The 20,003-nt window shown below is 32.9% G+C and overlaps 1 protein-coding gene across 3 annotated transcripts in view; it reads right to left on the reverse strand.

Annotated features, from left to right (window-relative positions):
- Positions 1-6,052: 6,052 nt before the first annotated feature.
- Positions 6,053-20,003, reverse strand: part of LOC148617397 (uncharacterized) — a 55,899-nt gene continuing 41,948 nt past the window's right edge. For 2 of the 3 annotated variants that reach the window (XM_088584991.1, XM_088584992.1), the window contains exons 3-8: positions 8,652-9,244; positions 8,360-8,446; positions 7,683-7,841; positions 7,234-7,488; positions 6,379-6,651; positions 6,053-6,092 (exon numbers count right to left, since the gene is read on the reverse strand). In XM_088584991.1, coding sequence (XP_088441117.1) covers positions 6,088-6,092; positions 6,379-6,651; positions 7,234-7,488; positions 7,683-7,841; positions 8,360-8,446; positions 8,652-9,244 — 1,372 coding nt within the window. In that variant the 3' untranslated portion in view covers positions 6,053-6,087. Of the gene's footprint in view, positions 6,093-6,378; positions 6,652-7,233; positions 7,489-7,682; positions 7,842-8,359; positions 8,447-8,651; positions 9,245-9,360; positions 9,448-20,003 lie in introns of those variants that run through there. The other variant, XM_088584993.1, reaches the window with a different exon arrangement.

Below are 20,003 nucleotides of genomic sequence, written 5' to 3' on the forward strand. Positions count from 1 at the left end.
TTTGTCCTTAGACACTTGGTTGTTGTGGAATAACTTTGATATTTAAGTTGAGTTAATTTATCTTAGTTAAAATAGGTCGCCAAACCACAAAAGGAGGGTTGGTATTGATTTTGGGGTTATGGCCCCAACTGGTTTGAAATTATAGGCCAAAAATATTTTAACTGTATATATGGCTTCCTATGATATTGTTCCACAATATTTATACAACAAAAGTACGGTTGGTGTTCATTTTTTTGTGTTAGGCCCTGTACAATTTAGGATTGAAAGGGCCAAATCTTTTTTTACTATGCCAGAGACAACCATTTAATACATGGAAGCGACTTGGTTTGATAGATCAATGACAAATCACAATCTTAGTTCTGTGAATTGGTTCAGGTACTGTACGTTAATTTTTTCTATGGGTTAACAGTTATTTTGATGTTACGAATTGTCCATAATAGGAGATTTCTGAAAATTTGATAGGAAACTCAAACAATTTGTATTTATAGATTATTGTTTTACCCCCTCAAAGGTAGGGACATATAGGAAATCACCCTCAGTCCATATTTCTTGTAATCCTTACTCTTCCTAAACTTTGGATTTGATAAAATTTTATAGGGAAACATATCTATCGTATTCAAATGTACATGAAGGAATATAACGATGTTTGAATGACTCCAAAGGAAGATTAATTAACTAGCAATTTTTTATATTCATACTACTCATAAACGAATATGTGCGTGACAGAAAATTATAATTATTGTTGAAGGACTCTAGAGAAATAATTATCCACTTTAAAGTTTTCTTTCGATTTTGATAATTTCTTTTTAGCTCACCTGGCCGAAGGACATGTGAGCTATTCTCATCACTTGGCGTCCGTCGTCTCGTCTGTCTGTCGTCGTTAACAATTTAAAAAAAAAATTCTCCTCTGACACTACTTGACCAATTGATACCAAACTTGGTATGAATGTTTCTTGGGGTATCGTGCATAGAACTGATATGGGGATTTTTGATCTGTAGAAAAACATGGCCGCCATTACTAAAAATAGAACATAGGGGTCAGACAGTAGTTTTTCGCATATATCTCCAAAATTGTTAGGTGTAACCAAATTCTGACGAAATAAAATTGTTCAACACGATGAGATTTATCTGTGGTCAAATTTTCAATTTAATCAGTTAAGCCATGTTGGAGTTATTGCCCCTTTTCAACGTTTTTTGTTATTTTTAATGTTATTCTTTCAAAAATCTTATCCTCTGACACTACTTGACCAATTGAAATCAAACTTGGTATTAATGTATCATGCATAGAACGTACGTGGGGATTTTTGTTGCGTCGAAAAACAAGGCCGCCATTACAAAAATGGAACAAAGGGGTCAGACAGTAGTTTTTCTCATATATCTCCAAAACCGTTAGGTTTAGCGAAAAGTGGACAACATTAAACTGTTGAGCATGATGAGATCTATTTGTGGTCAAATTTTCATTTTAATCTGTTAAGCCATGTTGGAGTTACTGCCCTTTTTCAACGTTTTTATTTGGCTGTTTTTAATGTTATTTCTTTCAAAAAATCCTTTGACACTACTTGACGAATATGAACCAAACTTGGTATGAATGTTCCTTGGGGTATTGTGCATATAACTGATATGGGGATTTTTGTTCTGTAGAATAACATGGCCGCCGTCACTAAAAATAGAACAAAGTGGTCAGTAGTTTTTCACACGTCTCCAAAACAGTTTCGCAAAATTATTTCAGCCAATATCTTGAAAGCTATAATAGATTGAAAGAAACTTTCTATCACTGAAATGATCCTTTTGATAGCCCTACCAAAATCTTCTTGAGTCAAAATTATTGGACAATTCCTTGTTAAATTTATTGCCCTTGAAAGAAAAACTTTAACCAGGTCAGCGATTCGGGCTTCTGGGAGCCGCTTGTTATGGTGTTCCTTATTTAATTCTGTTATACAAATGGATCATTAAATTTGATGCATTTTGGGCCGTTTTGTTTACTTATGTTTGTTATTGTAAGTGCCCTGAGATTCTTTCTGGTATGCTGGCATGTGTACATAATGTTCGAAACATTAGAATCTATAGAATATACCTTGTACAGATTTTTTTCCTTTATTGACTCAGAACCTCTGTACTTAGATTTTCATCTATAAAACTCAATAATGATTAACAATAAGTAGAGTTTAATTTAGAAAGAAACAACAGAAGCTAATTATGACCAGGATATAATGGTATACAGTTTTTGTCCCTTTGTCATTGAAATGTCGGTACAAGGCTGGGTTTTCGGTTATATTTGTGAAGTTTTGTGAAATGTTTAAATCTCCCTTTCTACTTTTATATTTAATCGCTTGAAAATCAGGATTTTTAAACTATATTCATCACAAGGAGGGTTTTAGTTAATATAGGACAATGACTCAAAAATGCTTTAAGCCTCTTTTGTAAATTGTTAGTATCACATTTTATATCTTATTTTGAAAAAAATTGAAAGTTTTTGATTTGTAATAAAGTGGACAATTGTTCTGTATAGCACTTACATTTGATATAAAATGTGGTCAGTTTTCAGAATGTGTATTTTTTATATTAGTACTAAATAGATGCCTTGTACAATTTTACATTTTAAACTCCAATTGGAAAAGAAAATTCCTATTGGAGACTCTTCTTCCAATTAGAGCAATTAATTGATAAATGATTCCCATTGGAATAACAATGTTCCAATTGGAATATTATTTTAAATTGGAAAATCAATTTTCCAACGGGAATGATTTTCTCCAGTGGGAAGAAAGTTTCCAACTGGAAATTTTATTTTCCAATTGGAAAATCGATATCCCAATTGGAAATCAAATTTTCCTATTGGAATAAATTTTCCCATTTTTTGATTTTTCAAAATATAAAGAATATGTTAACTACCTTCACAATGAAAATATTATATTTGTTTTTCAAATTTAATTGTGCACAGTTTGGTGTATAATATAGTACGTTATCTCTAAAAATGGCGATTTTGGGATTTGCAAAAATTAGAATTGCAAATGTAAATTAGAAAGAGTTTTGTATATATGCTGCAGATAGTATATTCTAAAAATTATGGTACTTGGTTGAACATGTATCTAAGTGCAGCATTTTGTCTGTGTCTAACCAAAATATCACAACATCTAAAATTTGTATATTTTATTTATTCACGCCTACACCATGAAAAATTCGAACGAATTGTTCCAAAAGGCAAATGGTGTTGAGTCGATTTCTTCACATACTTAAAAATATATTCATCCTCCTCAATGGTTTTATCATTTCATTTTTTTCTTTGGCTTAACAAATAGGTTATATATATATGTAAAACCTTGTCTAACAAAAATATCACAAAGCGCATTTTTGACGTTTCCAAAGTAACGTTCTGTTTTGCGACATAAAACTCTTTTAACGTCAATTTTAAAAACAATAAAAAGTATTGAAAACTTACGATACTAGATTAAATTATCACGGCTGTGGACGAAATGAATAAACAAATTACGATTTTAGCGAATCTGATAAAATAATGAAAGAAATGTTGAAAAGAAAACAGGAAAAGAAAGCCCCCACCCCCTTTTTGCGTGCACCCCTGTCTGCAATGATGTCCAAGTGAAATCGGGATCAGTGTGCCTGCATCAATGTATTTTGAAATGTGTAGATACGCGCGTGCACATTCGCTAGTAAAACATTGTAAAATTGTAAAATCAACGTATTTCATGATTGTCTAATTACCTCTTGACAATTATTTTAGCTATAAGATATAATAAGATGTACAAATATTGCAAAAAATATTTTTTTGAATTATTTTTTTAAATTGGACCAAAAAAAAACCCGATTTATTCTGGTGTGGCCTTTTTTTACCCTTTATAACTCGAAAACCGTAAGAGATATCCGAAATCTGATTGAAAAATGCAGGCAGGATTATTAATGAGGAGTCCAATAAAGAATCCAAACTAGCTACTAACTTTTTTGCTCGTAGGTTTGTTGGCTTTCTGTTTTAGTGAGGGTGTTTTACTTTTTTTATCGCATCACGAAATTTGTTTTCATAATCCCTAACATTTTTCTCATAGGATAAAAATTCATTCAAATCATTTTTAAATGGTTGATGTCAAACTATTTACCATATCGGGATATAACCTGAACATTTCAATTGACCAAAACGTACGAAAAATTAATATCGCATCGGATAATTCAATAATTAAACATACATGTAAAAAAATTAAAGCATGTAACAATTATAGAACGATGTACGTCGCAATACGAAAAAAGACGTCAAATTTTGCCGATTTCGACATTACTAAAAATGACACCAACACCGTACGCTACGTCAATACGAACAGATCGAACTATGTGAACTACATTGTATATCCCTGGTTTGGAATAGAGGTAATATATACAACAAATACCAACCAAACATGTAGTACGACTTGTAATTTATTTGCTTGCCAAGGCACCAAAATCGTCGAAATTGTTCATAGGAACGATTTCGGAACTTGATGGTTCGTGGCGTGTGTTCAATTTTTGTTGTGGTCGCATGTCTACTTCCTGTTTTGGAGCACCTGTTTTGTTGCTTATTTTTAGTCTTTTTTGTAAATGATCGTCGCAAAACTCTCAGCTGATGGGTATGATTTCAAATTTAAATTGAAAATTAATGGGAAGACTAAAATTTGAAGCTGCAGTTTAATTGATTGTATTATATTGGAGTACTTCATACAATTACTGGTTTGTGCTCCTATGAATAAGTAGAAGTTGCGCATAGGGCTTCTGTGTCATATGAACACATTTCTTCTAGTTTTCTGAATGTATATACAAAGGGTTATAGAATAAGTAAGCTAAATTGTAACGTCTATAATTAATATGAAAAATAATATATATTGTGAAATGGTTAATTTAGCGTAAAATAAGAATAATCAACAAGTGAACAATAGCGACGTTTAAAACGAAAAAGGGAACTAAATGCAAATAAAACACATAAAAAATAAAGAAAGTGAGGCCCAGATGCTCGGCCTTGTGGCCATCATCATGGGCAAGAACTTTTAAAAGTGGCGACTGTGGAGCTAGAACTCTAACAAATAGGCTTCTGGAACAGGGTTATGTTGCTACAAGATTGAAGTCATCACTACAGAAGTTTCATGGTCGTTATCATGAACTCGTGGATCATCAGCACCATGAAAACTGATTTATTCAACGGGTCTTAGTTTTCCTTACCTCGTTTGTCTACCCGGACTTGACATTTTATGAGCAACTCGGCGGGTGTTTCTAGAAAAGCAGAGGACGCTTACCCCACCGGTGCACCTGGTCCATGCTCCCAGTTTTTAGTGGAGTCCGAGTTGCTCATTTACTTTGGTTACTTTGTATGTATGATTTTAGTTACTTTATGTTCTTTGTTGTGTATGCCTGTTTTCCATGTGTGGTCTTTGTCCCTGGATTACATTCTTTTGATTACCGCTATAACCTTGGTTCCCTTGATTACTCCTCCACCTTTATTTTTTTATTATTCTTATAATCACAATGAAAGTTTTGAAGAAATCATAACCACATTTAAACCCATATGCAATTTTTTTTATTAACTCCTCAGTTTTATTGTATATTCAGACTACTGATTTAACCTCCTTCGTAAATCTTCATCTCTCTTTTCGAAATGGTGCCGATTATTCAACGCAGTTTGTATACATACATGGAAATGCCTGGTCAAACTTATTACGATCATTTCACTGCATTCAGTATCCGTCGTGAGGCATTTCAGGTTGTCCCTATGACAATCGCATGCTTTTGAGTTAATTGATTATTCCATAATATTGTTATGTTTGTACATGTATTTGTAGGTCTAATTTTGTAATATTTTGTATCTTACGTACAATTCAATTATTTGGACAAGTTAGGAGACGATATAAGAATTTTATCGTAAGGAAAAACTACTATTGAGCAATTGTTGTGGATTCACAAATAGAACAGTCTGAATGTGATTGTGAAGACGGAAGCCCCCATCTTTGAATGGACATAAAATATCATTGACATATCAATGATGTGTTGTTATTGGAAGCATATCACAACTATTACAAACTCCCAAGTTTTATATATTTTATTTCCTTGAAACTGCTACTATCCTGAAAGTAAAAATAATACGAATTTAATACGTGAAGCTGATCGTAGCAACACAGTTCAGCAGATGTACACATACGAATGGAACGCATCAAATGACCAGAAGATAATGACGTCGTCTTGAATGCAAAGGTTGAAAAAATATTGAAGAACAAGTTGAACTTGTTTGCAGGGGTCATTTTCTTAGGCATGCAACAAATGATTCTTAAATTTTCAGGTACATGTTTAGAGGTCTCATTTATTTACTGAAACAAAAGTGATAGTTTTATCTAACGTTATATATTAACTCACCTCGTCCCAGCATAGATCCAGCTTGGGAGAACGGGTTTCCTCCCGGGTTGTTCATAGCAGCCATTCCTGTCAAGCCGTGGTCAGCCTTGAACGGCGAATATTGCGTCCCAATAGATTGATCGTTATACCCTCTTCCTCGCTGTAGTCCATTGATCTGATTAGATTCAAATGGAGTCGACAGAAGTTCGTTGAAGTTTGTGTTTTCGTTAAACGGGGTTTTGTACGAATTGTTTATATCTGTGTTGCCATGGCGAAATGATGGATTGCTGTTACCTATAATGAATGGACATTAGTTAGGGGTATGGTTAATAAAAGGGGAAAGGTAGAACTTTTATTATAACGTGTATTTCTGTAAATAAATAAGAGATGTAATGAGTGGTTTATCAGGAGCATTCAATGACAACAAGCCAAGTCTATGAAATGCCAAGTGAAAAATATATCTGATTTTTTAACTTCCTTGAAAAATTGAAGGTGTAGGCTTAAGATTTTTAAAAATTAATTTTGAAAGAGATATTTCGTCACTTGATGATTTCCTTTGTATTAGGATGCCAGACTTCAATTTCCTATAGACTTTATTGGTTACCTCAAGTATTCAAAATAATCATTTTTTTTTCTGTTCCTATGGCCTTGATGATTATTGATATTCAAATTACTTCAAGTAATTATTCCAATACCCCAAAACTCAGCTTCACGGAGACAAAAATCTAATGTCACATCAAACATATTTCTTTCGAAATTGTGATACATGGGCTAACTATCCGTCTAATCCTACCTAGATTGAATATTATGAATTATTTTTATATTCATTTATAAAATATAAGTTCTACCATAACAAGTGCAATTTAACGACCATACCTGGTGAGTAAGAATTATAGTGGTTCACCGTTTTGTGATATTGTCGATATTGTTTAGCCCCTCCCGAGCTGAGACGTGTCCTCCCTGTACCAGCATTGTTAATTTCAGTACTGTAAGAATCTGGGTCAAAGGGATTACCATCACCACGTGAACTGGTTGAATCCGTTGAGAACATTTCTTTCAATTCTTTCTCGTATTCCGAAGTATCAAATTTTGAGTCAACTTCTGAATCTGTATTGTCCAAAAAATTTCCACCTGAAAAATTATGTCATTTTTTAATCAGTGCAAGCGAAATCAATACTACTTAAATTACTAGAGTTATTTCGCTTGGCATGTGTTATATCGGTGAAAATTGGACCTATTTTAAAACGCTGGCTAGCCGATAACAATTCGATAATGCAGTAAACAATATAAAAAATCATATTAACTTGATTCATAACCCCAAATACCTGTTAGACCTCCAGGCCCAACATTCTCTGCTTTGTTGGAAATAAAGGGTCCACCATTTAGTCCACCTGGTCCATCGTTGGATCCCATATCAAAAAGTCCACCCGTCAATCCCCCGGGACCTCCCTTCATATTGCTGTTTTCAAATGGACCGTTCATTCCTGCGTCATCAAAAAAAAAAAAAAAAAAAGATTTAAGGATCTAACTTGATCGCTATTTTTGAAATTAAAGTAAATGTTATACTGAGAATAACAGTTATATCTTCTTATTTTATAAAAGCAGTTCTTAAAACATTACAAATGCCGACAGAGTACTAGTATAATATGCGGATTTATTTTGGGATTATGAGGCTGTTGAATCGAATACAACTAGAGTGTCTGTGTCGGAGTTGATACAATATGCCTATGTAAATTCGTTAATTAGTTCTTCTTTAATTAGAAACGTGAGTTCCTTAACATTATGCTTAACATTAAAGTGATACATTCTATTCATTATAAATGTAAAACTGATGTGTATAAAATTCAACTTTAGACTAAAATATTCAATTTGGGCGCATACAACTGATCAACATTCCTACATAAGGAATTAGTTATACACGATAATCAAATAAGTGACTCATACTATTAAATACTTTCGAAGCATCCTAGCGCATCTTTTAAACTATAAGCTGTCGACTTACCTCCAGTGGATAATTTTTGATCAAGCGGAAAAAGCCGGGAGAAGTCTATAGCGTTGCCCTTAGACACAGGGAATGGCGTTTTACCTCCTACAAAAACGTGAAGTATAAAGCAGAATTCTCTGCATAAAAGTAAGTGATCAGGATTCAATTCTTGAGAGGCAACTTAGGAAATCAAATCTCACCAAGAGTATGAACAAACCAATGAGAGTGTGTCTTGCAATAGAAAATATAGTTTGTAAACATAAGTGTGTTTAATTCGAGGAAAATACGATATATAGAACTATTAATTTACCATCATTTTTGCTATATCCACTGAAAGGTCCTATGTTCCCCTTTGCTCCTCCAGAGAATGGTCCAGCGGAATTACCATTGGCACCAGTAGAAAACCGTCCAGCTGAACTGCCTTTAGCGCTGCTTGAAAAGTGACCTGCCGAATTTCCGTTGGCACCGCTATCAAAGGGACCTGCTGAAATTTCGTTTGCTCCGGACGCAAACGGACCAGAATCCCCAGTAGCTCCACTTGAAAATGTCGAACCAGCACTGATGCCTAAAAACAGCCCCTTTAATTTTCCAGCCCTATTGTCAGTATTAAAAGGGTTAAGTCCTGTACCCATAGGATCACCACTCTGGCCACTATATGAACCCCTACCAGGTTCACCGTAAGAATGGCTGCCTCTAAGAACTATATTGCTGTTTTCTGTCGACGGTAGCGCCGACCTGTCTCTGTCAACATTAGTTTTGGAATTTGTCACTAAATTCGCGTAGAAATTGTTTTTCGAGAATAAGTCAGACTGTCGTTTAATCGGATGAGAAAATGACGACAAGTATAGGGTACAGGAAAATAGCAATCCTCTAACTAAAGTATAGAGTTTGATCATGTTGGTTCTGCAACAAATGAAACAGTTATAGTTAATTCAGTTTCAAAAAAAAATACCATTTACTCGATTTACAAAGTTTAGATCCATTAACAAAGTAATAGAAATATAGTATAGAAATCTTACTTTTAACTAACGTTGCTGTTTGTCAGGTTACAAACAGACGGTTCTGACAGTTGTCATCGTTATCTTAATTCCAATATAAGTAGCGAGCACCTGCTTATTTTATCTTAAAACTAAATAGTTACATGTTCTTAAGAACTTCCCTATTCATAATAACTTTCGATTGTGTCGTTAATTTTTCAACAAAAATATTACTAGTGATAAACGTCGAGGGACAGCTCATTTATTCGTATTATACCTTTAAAAGCCGATAAAACAAAGTTTGCCCGCGAAAGGGCTGCAGAATAAAACAAAACAATCATACCAAAAAAAAACATGGATTTCCAATACAAAAAAATTATTTATAAAAGACAGTTACAACAGAGTATTATATATTCATATGACGAAAGATTTGTATACCTAAGTATTTTCATTCATTGTGTCGTTCGGCAGGGTATTGTCTAGAAATTATTAGATTTTATATGTAAAGCAAAATATTGCCGTATTTTTTAGTTTATAGTAAAGCTTGGAATATAAATTGTAAATGGTAGTATATTTTAAATTACATTATATTATATTATATGTAATCGTTAAAAAAACTAGACAAAACAAAAATAACATGGTCAAGCGTAATGAGTATTCAGGAGAAGAACATAAGAAAAGTCACGTAAATATTAAAAGTATATTCAATAGGGCATAATGTATGAATATGTGTTGTCCAGTACGACAAGCAATTTCATCAACAAAACGTAGCAGAGAATTTTACGGAAGCCCTGAATTACTATTTAAATTAGTGCGTATAATAAACAAGTATTTTAAAACTACTATAAAAATTCTTAATTGCTGTAAAGAAGGTCAAATGAAGGGCTAATATGATTATTTCTTGGAAGGTCATCCGAATTTTTCTGGATCAGAATGTGACACGAATAAAATTAGAATAATTTGCGTAAATCTTGACACATTGACGTAAATTGAAATATTTTAAAAATTATCTGGATATAAATGTAGTACTTGAGTTAATCTATCGTAATCCATCCCAATACACCAGATGACAGTCAAGGTCAAAATAAACTTTTCGGGTCATAGGTCCCGAAAAGGCTCCTGGATGGAGGGCATATTCGTTATTTCAATCTTATATACATCTATTACACCTCTTTATGTAGATAAGTATGGAGCACAACAAACAGTAGTGATGACTTGTAAACATTCTCAAATCCTGAATAAAAGAAATCATAAGGGCACCTGCCATTTTTATCGGGAAGGGAGGGGGCGATGAGATTTTTTTTGTGCAAGAGCAAAATTTTATTAGATACGGTCGAACCGAATTAGCAACCGAAGTCAATATTTTCACTTAAAAATCTGCCTTGTTAAGTATTGGGGTAATGGGGAAGATAAAGAATCATTATTTTTTAATGGACGAGTAAAAGAACCTTTTCTTTTGCATTGTGAACATTTTTTTCCCAAACAAAGTACAAAGCCCCACCCCTCCCCCAAACGGTAAAACAGTGGTCGGTGCGTCAGCTGTCAATTTAATACTTAGTTCACTTTGCAAATATAAGTCTGACGATGAGACTGACTTTTATAAATGCTGACACTGGTGTACTAACTTCGAGTCTTCTATAATGTTTGATTAGAAGCATAGCTAAGAAGTACCCCTTCACGTAATTTTAAAAAATCTCACGTTTTTCCACCGAGAAAATTCGGGAGACAAATACATGTATTACATTTTTTCATGAGTATGAATCAGGATGCACATCTTTACATAATTTATAGCTTTTTTCCGTTTTAGAAAAAATGACCTCTCCCCTTTAGACTTCCACATTCAGACGATTATTGAATATAACAATAAATTTCCTCTGTCAATTAAGTATGTGTATTCGAAAAATGGAAGTGGTTGAAATATCTTACAAGAGTCTACTGCCTAACTGCGTCATAAATCTGTTGGCCATTTAAGTGTGTTAACTCCAGTCAGGCTAACCAGATTTAAATTCTCTACAAAGAAAGTACGATGGGATTCAGGACCATGGACACTTTTCTTGTTCTAAGGCCTTAACAGCAACAACAAGGGACCGAACAACCCCTCATTACCATCCTGATTATTGGTAGACATAATGGCCTATAGCGTTACAAAACTGAATATTTGAGCCTTGCGTTAAAGTTTCAAACCAAAGAGATCTTGCGTTACATGTACAGTCATCAGTCAACATGATATTTCGGAGGGTGTTTGTAGAAAAACGGACAATACCTGCTTCACTGATTCATCTGGGTTTGCATGCTGTACATGTACATGTATATTTTATACATGTATAATTTATTAGTTGTCTCCTTCTTTCCGCTTCTTTGGTTGATCAGATAGTTGTCATACGAACATTTTTTCCCACAAAACAGTTTTACTTCATACAACAGTTCAAGAAAAAAAAAGTCAACAAAATCATCATATAAAGTTACAATGCCACTTTTAAATTTAAGACCTAGCGTAGAAAAGTTAAGTGCATTATCGATAAAACAACAGTATGTTGCTTACATTTGTATGTTTTCCTTTTTCGCAATTTTTCATGACTCTGGGCAATATTTTCTCTGTTGATTGGCAAATGTAAATCCGGGTTATTTGAAATGAACATGCATGGTTTGGAGTACTTTATATTTAGAAGTAACGTTGAAATCATTTCACATTTATAGCAATTTTGTGTACAGTTTTGACGTTAGAGTCTCAAATCATTACTGTAATTAAAAAAAAAAAAATTGTAACAGAATTATTATTGGTGAATAGTTCGTGAATATTGATAAACATTGTTGCATATTAAACTTTTAATAAAGAACGATAACCGTGTACGAACTAGAAAAAAGCATCAGACAGTTTTTCGGAATTTCTAGTTTTCTCATTTGCGTCACAAATGACCTTGTGATATATCTATGACGTTATTGTAAGATTAGTACACATGAACATTTTCCTCGAATAATTTTTGAAATTAAAACAAAGTTATCACACTAGAATTATGCTATTTTAAACTTAGGTCAAAGTACATTTGACGGTAAAGTTACCAAGGTGACAGAAAGAAATCAATATCAAATTATATATAAATTAAAAAGGTCTGCTGAAGGTCCTAAAATGTACTTCATTTTTAGTATTTAACGTAAAGGATTAATTAGCAGTCAGGATTGAGTCATCTGTAAGTTTCATTTTTACACCATGAGATGTTATACTCGTAACACGTGTTGAAAAAAAAATTTAAAAAATCTATTTAAATACTACCATGTTAATCTCCTTTTAATTTGTTCTCTAAAATTCCTTCAGAATTGACCATAGTATTTACATGTGCCACGTGCCAGGTACGGAATATTTCCCTGTGTCCTACCTACCATTTTACTACCTCTATTTCGCTCTTAAATTTTAGCGCCCCGTGCAGGTCCGGGTGTTAAAAGAATAGGCCTGCAGCAGCGCTAAGCTTGTCGTATAAGGCGACTAAATAGTGCTCAGAAACCTAGCCGGGGGCTAGGCGCTCTGCCCACAGAGCAACTGGGATGTGTGCCCCAGGTGGTTGAATGGGGTACCCCTGGCGTGTTACATGCTGGGGTTGTCAGGCTATAATACGGAAAACCTGACCGCAAACCATAGTGGTGCACAGTTTTGGGAAAGATGCCACGTTCCTCGCACGTTAAAGAACCCTGCTGTGGTATTCGATAGGAGTAGGAACCTTTGCGCTCCACCACAGGAGGTTAAATTGCCCGACCTTACCCATCCCCCTTTTTCCAGTGGCAATCAAAATTTGTCGACCCTATTATCCTTGTGTCCCATCCTTTCTTTTTTTCATTTCATGTTCATTTTATCATCCATTTCATGTTCATTGTCTGAATATAGCTGAAATATTGCTGCTCGGACGTTAAACCCCAACAAACAAACAAACAAACATCAATTTTAGCATTCGATATTAAAGACTGTCACTTAATGCTTCCATATTTCATGGTGACATACAACATGCATTGGCTTATGAAATGCAATGTAAACATACTTGAATAGCGTAAAACTGTTGCTATAGGATAGGTTATGAACTCAGACTACAGGAAGTTGTACCGACTATATTGAAACCGGTAATGATGTGATGATATTTACATGATGATATATGGGATACTACAAGAAAACTATTTTATAGATCTTGGTCACCGATGTTCAATTCTTGCATATCCACTCAGAACGTCAAACATTCCCACTCTTGTTATTCATTGACCTAAAACTTAAACTCTCATCTCACAAAAACAAAAAAGCAAGAAAGAAAACAAATACAGAAATTAACCAAAACAACAATGCTTTCTGAGTTGTTTGACATGTACCGTATACACTTGCCTCATGCAGATATCACACAGACATCGAACGATTTGTTATCAATAAAATGTGAACTTAGTTTTAAACATAATTATAAACAAATCATTCCAGATTTAGATATGGGTCAGTTCTTTATCATAAGTGTGATAGTCCTTACAAGCATGTCCTTTACAAAGCAGGAGCAAGTGGAAATTAATAAAGTTAATATGAGTGATGTATTTTATAATCTATATTGGAAGGGTCAACCCTATTGCATTTTCATAATGCAATAGATACCAAACCTTTCGCTCTCTTTAATTAATGTGCTAATTTGTTTACTGTTAAGAATTTATTTGTAAATGGGAAACATATATATTTGAGTAATCGAACATAACATTGGAGTCGATTGGGAGTTTGTGGGGAGCACGAGGTTGTCTACGTCTGCAAACATGCGCTAAAAATGTTAATAAATACTGACACATTGAAGCCAGCATTAAACTGAACGGTATTCATGTATGCCTGTGCAATACCCTCATCATTGGCACGGCAGGAAAGGGATTATATATAAACCATTTTCCATACTCCCGCAAAGCATATTTATGTGTAAATAGCGAAAAACTAACAAACAAACTAACAAACAAACAAACAACAACAACAATAACTAAACAACTCCCCGCCCCCAGAAAAAAAACACCTACCAGCAACAACTAATAAAACGTTAAAACAACGACAAACAACAGCCCCCCTCCCAAAAAAACCCCAAAACAAATCAAAACAAAACAAAAAAACAACAAACAAACAAACAAACAAACAACAACAACGACAACAAAACAACTCCCCCCCCCAAAAAAAAAAAAAGAAAAAAAAAAGAAAACACCTATCAGCAACAACTAATAAAACGATAAAACAACGACAAACAACACCCCCCCACCCACAAAAAAAAAAACCCCAAAACAAACAAACAACAACAACGACAACAAAAAACCCCCCCCCCCCCAAAAAAAAAAAATAATAATAATAATAATAAAAACAATAACTAAAAACGGTAAATTAAAAACAAAAGACCAAATGAAAATGGAACTCATCTGTATGGATTTTAATTATTACACATTCTTTTGCAGATCAAAGAAAATAAAAAAAGACTTTTACAAATTAGGCTGGTTAAGAATTTGATATTTGGAAACTACGCCATGCGCTAACATTGTATTTGCGGATTATACACGACTGATTTATTTCTGGGTTCATAATCAATTTTCAGAGTTTGTACATATACAGTAATATTTGACAATTGGTGAAGACCAGTTTGTAGAAATATATGTATGTCAGACAAAAATAAAGTTTAAGCAATTTTTTTATACATATAGTTCATGAAAAGTTGATAATACAACAGAGAACTCAAAATATAGATAAAAAATGAATGCTGCCCCTGTGTCTTGTATGATTCTTTTATAATGCTAAATTTGTATTTTCATGTTAATAGAAGTGATAAACATTGTTACCATTTCAGAGGTTTGGTTTGGTTTGGAGGATATAAGTTACATTTGCATTTTAGTGATAAAAGATAACACAATATGACGTAACATTTCAGTTCGCTTTTTATCTCGCATTTCATATCGTCCATCATCGTTTCACTGATTTCACTTTATTTTTTCACAGGAAACCCTCTGTTATATTATCACGTGACTTGTCAATCACCCATACAAGTAGTTTCCTGTAGTTTGTACATTGATTGAATTGTCTGCTACTAATGCACTCTAACCTTAGAATATTGTTGGAATTTCTACATTTACCTACATTTTCACGATTTTATATTAAAATACATGCTAAACGCCTACAACCAAGATCACACCATACAATTCAATGTCTCATTGAAACAAAATCTAAATTAATGTTTTCCTGCATTTGTGAATAGTATAACAGTTCATCCAGGTTAAAATCAAATACAAAATAAATCTGGTGAATCCCCATTCATGCACTGTAAATACAGATAACCTTTTATTCCTATCACTATTTTTAAGAAAAATAAATAATACTTTGAAAGTTCACAGCTAAAATTATGCACCATTGATCGAATGTAGGTCTTTGAAACCAGTATAAGACGTACATGTATTTTGAAATTTCGCCCAATTAACAACCTTGGGTATTTGACGTAACTGATTTGGTTATCTAAATGTTATGTTTCAGTGGCAATGTAGACGTTTCTAAGGGATTTTAATTATGTTGTAAGAACAAAATGCGAAAACTCGAAAGCTGTATCCTACCGAATAGTAAACACAGTACATCATACTAATACAAACATTCTAACAGCAACGACACACTAGAAATTAAAACTGAGAGATATTTTATTTTGGTATAAAACGTTCATCTAATGCAGTAGCTAATAAATAAGTTTTGATGTCTCGTATAGGTACTGCTGCTTTTTAATATATTTTGCCTCTGTGTGTTCTGATCTGTTTCGTACTTTTCAATTCTTTTAATATGTACGTACTACTGGGGCGGTTATCACGATCGCGGAAATCCCTCCATGATGATAGATCAGTAGCTGAGACTTCATGCATGATTAGTTAAGGGCATGTTTGAAACGTGTAATAATGTAAATAATAAATAACTAATATCTTATGGCTGAAAATATTTGACTTTATTTGGTGATGTTCAAACTAACATTGAATTATTAAATACTTGTAAAGCACTACAACAAAATTTGCTTAGATACAACTTTATAACGAGATGTTCTACTACCAACATTACGTACCTTTAAGAGGTATTTCAGCAATGTTAACCTTACCCTATATATAATATTTAATTTGTGCCAGAAGGAAAGTGCATGAGGGATTCACGTTTGACTTTGGAATTTAACAAGACACGTCTATAATAGAAAGTCAATATTTTGATCGTTAAATGGAATTTCGTTTATTTGATCTGAACATGTAGTATTGGTGTTGTAAAATTATTATGACGCACAATCTTAAACAAAGTATTATAAGGCAAAATTTGGCTGAATAAATATTTTGGTTTATAACGTGTTAAACTGTGTCGATCTGATAAATTGAAGTTTGATTTATACATTTGTGGAAAGAAGTGTGTCTATATGTATACAGCCTGTATATGCTTGATTGGCGTATTTTTGTTTGATATTTTACCTTCCCACTCTCCATTTATATAAGTAATGCATTCCTTGTAGTATTTGTGCTCCTTTTTACCTATGTTTTATTACTGTTATGTAATATTCCCAGACAAAAATTAAAGTTGAGTAGGTAGAATCGAACTACAAACAGTTTTCAGTCTTAAATTTGCTGGATTGAATTTTAAATCTTACTAAGACTGGTTGCTCTTCGAAAGATTTTTTAAAAGTTGTTTTGATGTTTAGCCCCGAAACGCAATGTATTCTATGTTTTTACTTATAATTTTCAAAATCCAAAACAATTCATCATTAAAAGTACCCACGAAAAGCATTAGGAAAACAACAATTGACAATTACTTTCCATAAAAATGCTTTGAAAACATCATTTAATGTAAATTCTTGATCAAAATATAATATATTTCATTAATGATTGCAAACAAGACAAATAGAAGCAACTTTACATTTCAAATTGTATAAGACAAATCAAAATAGAATGCAGAAAAGAACAAATGCGTACATTTGAGCATACACACGCTCACAGACGAACTTTAAAAATATCTCATTATGCTAAACATAAAACAAACAATAGGGATTAGAACAAAATTACCGAACACCAATACGATCCATAATCAAGTCAAGTCCAAAATAAATCTGGCAAAATAGATAGTACACCACCGAAGCATCTGGTACCGCAATGGTCAATACTTGGTACAGGCATTTCAAATGAAATGGTGGGTTAAATCTAGGTTTTACAGCGCGCTACCTCCCTCTTCCGTTGCAGCGTGAATATACCAGTGGTGATTAAATAGCATTTGCATGCTATTGCATCATAATCGGTAAATCAGCGCTCACATCAGCATAAAGAACAGTTCACAATAAATATATAAATAAATAAATAAATAAATGAAATAAAAAAAAATACTCATTATTTTAGAAGAAAAAGAGTATTTTTCAACCAAGGACTGATATCTAAAACAGAATTTGATAAGAAACCTTTTGAGACGCATTGCCTAATACGCCTGATTCAGGAGTCTGTTATACGCAGATATTTATGGCGTTCAAGGAAATCAGACTCGAACATAGCGAATCAATTGTAAGATATAAACACCATATGCAGTAGATGAAGGTTTAATATTGCACAGGTAATAAAAATTTATGATATTAAAATTAATGTCGTCTCTTTCATCATAAATCTTAGTGTTGAGACGATAACTGTTGTCAAATTCGAGATGTAGGTCCAAAAAGATGCAGAACAAGCTGTTTCTGTAGTCTCCTGTATCTCGAGCACTGGTGGAACAATTACCAAAAGCAGGGTAATTGATGGACAATACATCATCAATATATCTGTATGTTAAGTTAAAGAATTTAGCATCTTTTATAGTTTTATTCTTTACGAGATTCTGAAGAAATTCAGTCTCGTATGAATATTAGTGCTCACTGGAATACCAACTTGTTGAAAAGTAACTCCTCCAAATGTGACGAATATGTTATCAATGAGGAAATCAAGCATATTGCAAACCTGCTTTTCTGCGTGGCACACTTTACCCTTCTATGATGTTTTAGAAAAAATATGTGGATTTGTAACCAAGAACAACATAATTTGTCGAATCAGGAAATTAAATTACGAATAAGACCTTTCAAACGAGATTTTAATTTATCATGTGACAACGTAGTGTAAAGAGTCGAGAAGTCAAAAGTTTGGAGAGAACCAATTTCCGAAAAGTTGCGGGATTTTAGGTTTTGAAGTAAATCTTAAGAAATGTTTGCAAAATAATTAATCTGTCATAAATATTCTTCCTTTTTCTCTGGACTTTACCCTCAACGAGAAGTGGGTGGGTTACTTCTTCAAGGAGGAATGTCTGCTTCTTCTGGAGAAACTGAATTCAACCCAGTGTGTGGTATGGCCAGTTTTGTGCTTTCTTCTTTAAGTACTTCTTCGATGTTGTCCCCCTAATTTATATTTCTTCTTTGTTATGTTTCAAGATGTAATTAGACTAGTCATACATACTGTAAACAGAATAATTTCTCTTAACTTATTATTTGCACACATTAAAGGCAATAGATAAGGATATTTTTTACGAGTTTTTGATTTGATTTAGCTGTAGTTCAATGATTATTTAAAAAGGCATTTGTTTAACAATCAATCAAGTAGTTACCAACAAAGGTAAAAAGATAATCTGTTAAAATTTGCGGTCATGGCGTAAAATGATTTAAAAATGACAAAGTCTTAAACGTGAATCATTTTTAAGAGATGATCACTGTACCAGGTGTTAGAGACCACGATTTTTTCTATAATTATATCAGTTTCATATTGTTTAGAAATATATATGTCGTGTGGGGATCCTTTTTAAGATTACACATAATATTTACTACACATATTTTAAACTTTATTGTTATCTTTAATGAAATTAATACAATTACAATTTTAAAAAAAATCGTATAAAAAGAACATGAATAACTAAAAGTTAAATACCGAATGGTAGTTTGTTTAATTAATACGATTATTAAATGAACATACAGATTTATAAGGTTGAAATCAACAAATATATATTCTATTGGCGCTTTCGAAATACCCTATTCACTTAAACTAAAATCATTTTATCTTTAATCATTTGAATCTTTATGATATTGTTTAGCATGCATTTTTGGTAGTAATTTCTATGAAGCCCATTGTATTTTCTAAGATAACGTTTATTTCAAAAAAAAAAAAACAAAAACAAAAACAAAACAAAACAAACAAAAAAGCAAAAAAAAAAAAAAAAAAAAAAAAAAAAACGTTTCGCTTTGAGTAAATTATTGTGCGTACACTTTGCTTAAAAGTTTAATTATTACTACAACATTATATTTGCGTATTATTTCATATAAATTCGAAGAAATACTTCAAAATGGTTTGTTTTAAGAAATATGTAGTTACCAACAGTGATTTTGCTATATGGTTGATGTTAGATTCACTTTTTTTGCTTATACAATTCTCTGACTTAGTGAAATATCAAGTTGCTTTTATTGATAGCTTTCATTTACTGATAATATTGAGATATGGTTTGAAAGGGTTGTATATTTATCCTACAGTCAACTTCAGAATACTCAACCTTTAGTGAAAAGGTGTGATAAACTGTAAGTACAAATCATTTAAACCATCAAGTAAAGCACAGTTTCGGGCTTTACACATCTGAAATTGTATTGAAGTTTGTCCATTCCGACCTTGGATCAACTGTGCACTTGTAATTCCATGTATTTGTTTGTTTA

Source organism: Perna viridis, chromosome 5, assembly GCF_037379345.1.
Source record: "Perna viridis isolate PV_CMFRI_1.1 ecotype Kerala chromosome 5, ASM3737934v1, whole genome shotgun sequence".
Taxonomy (NCBI): Eukaryota; Metazoa; Mollusca; class Bivalvia; order Mytilida; family Mytilidae; genus Perna; species Perna viridis.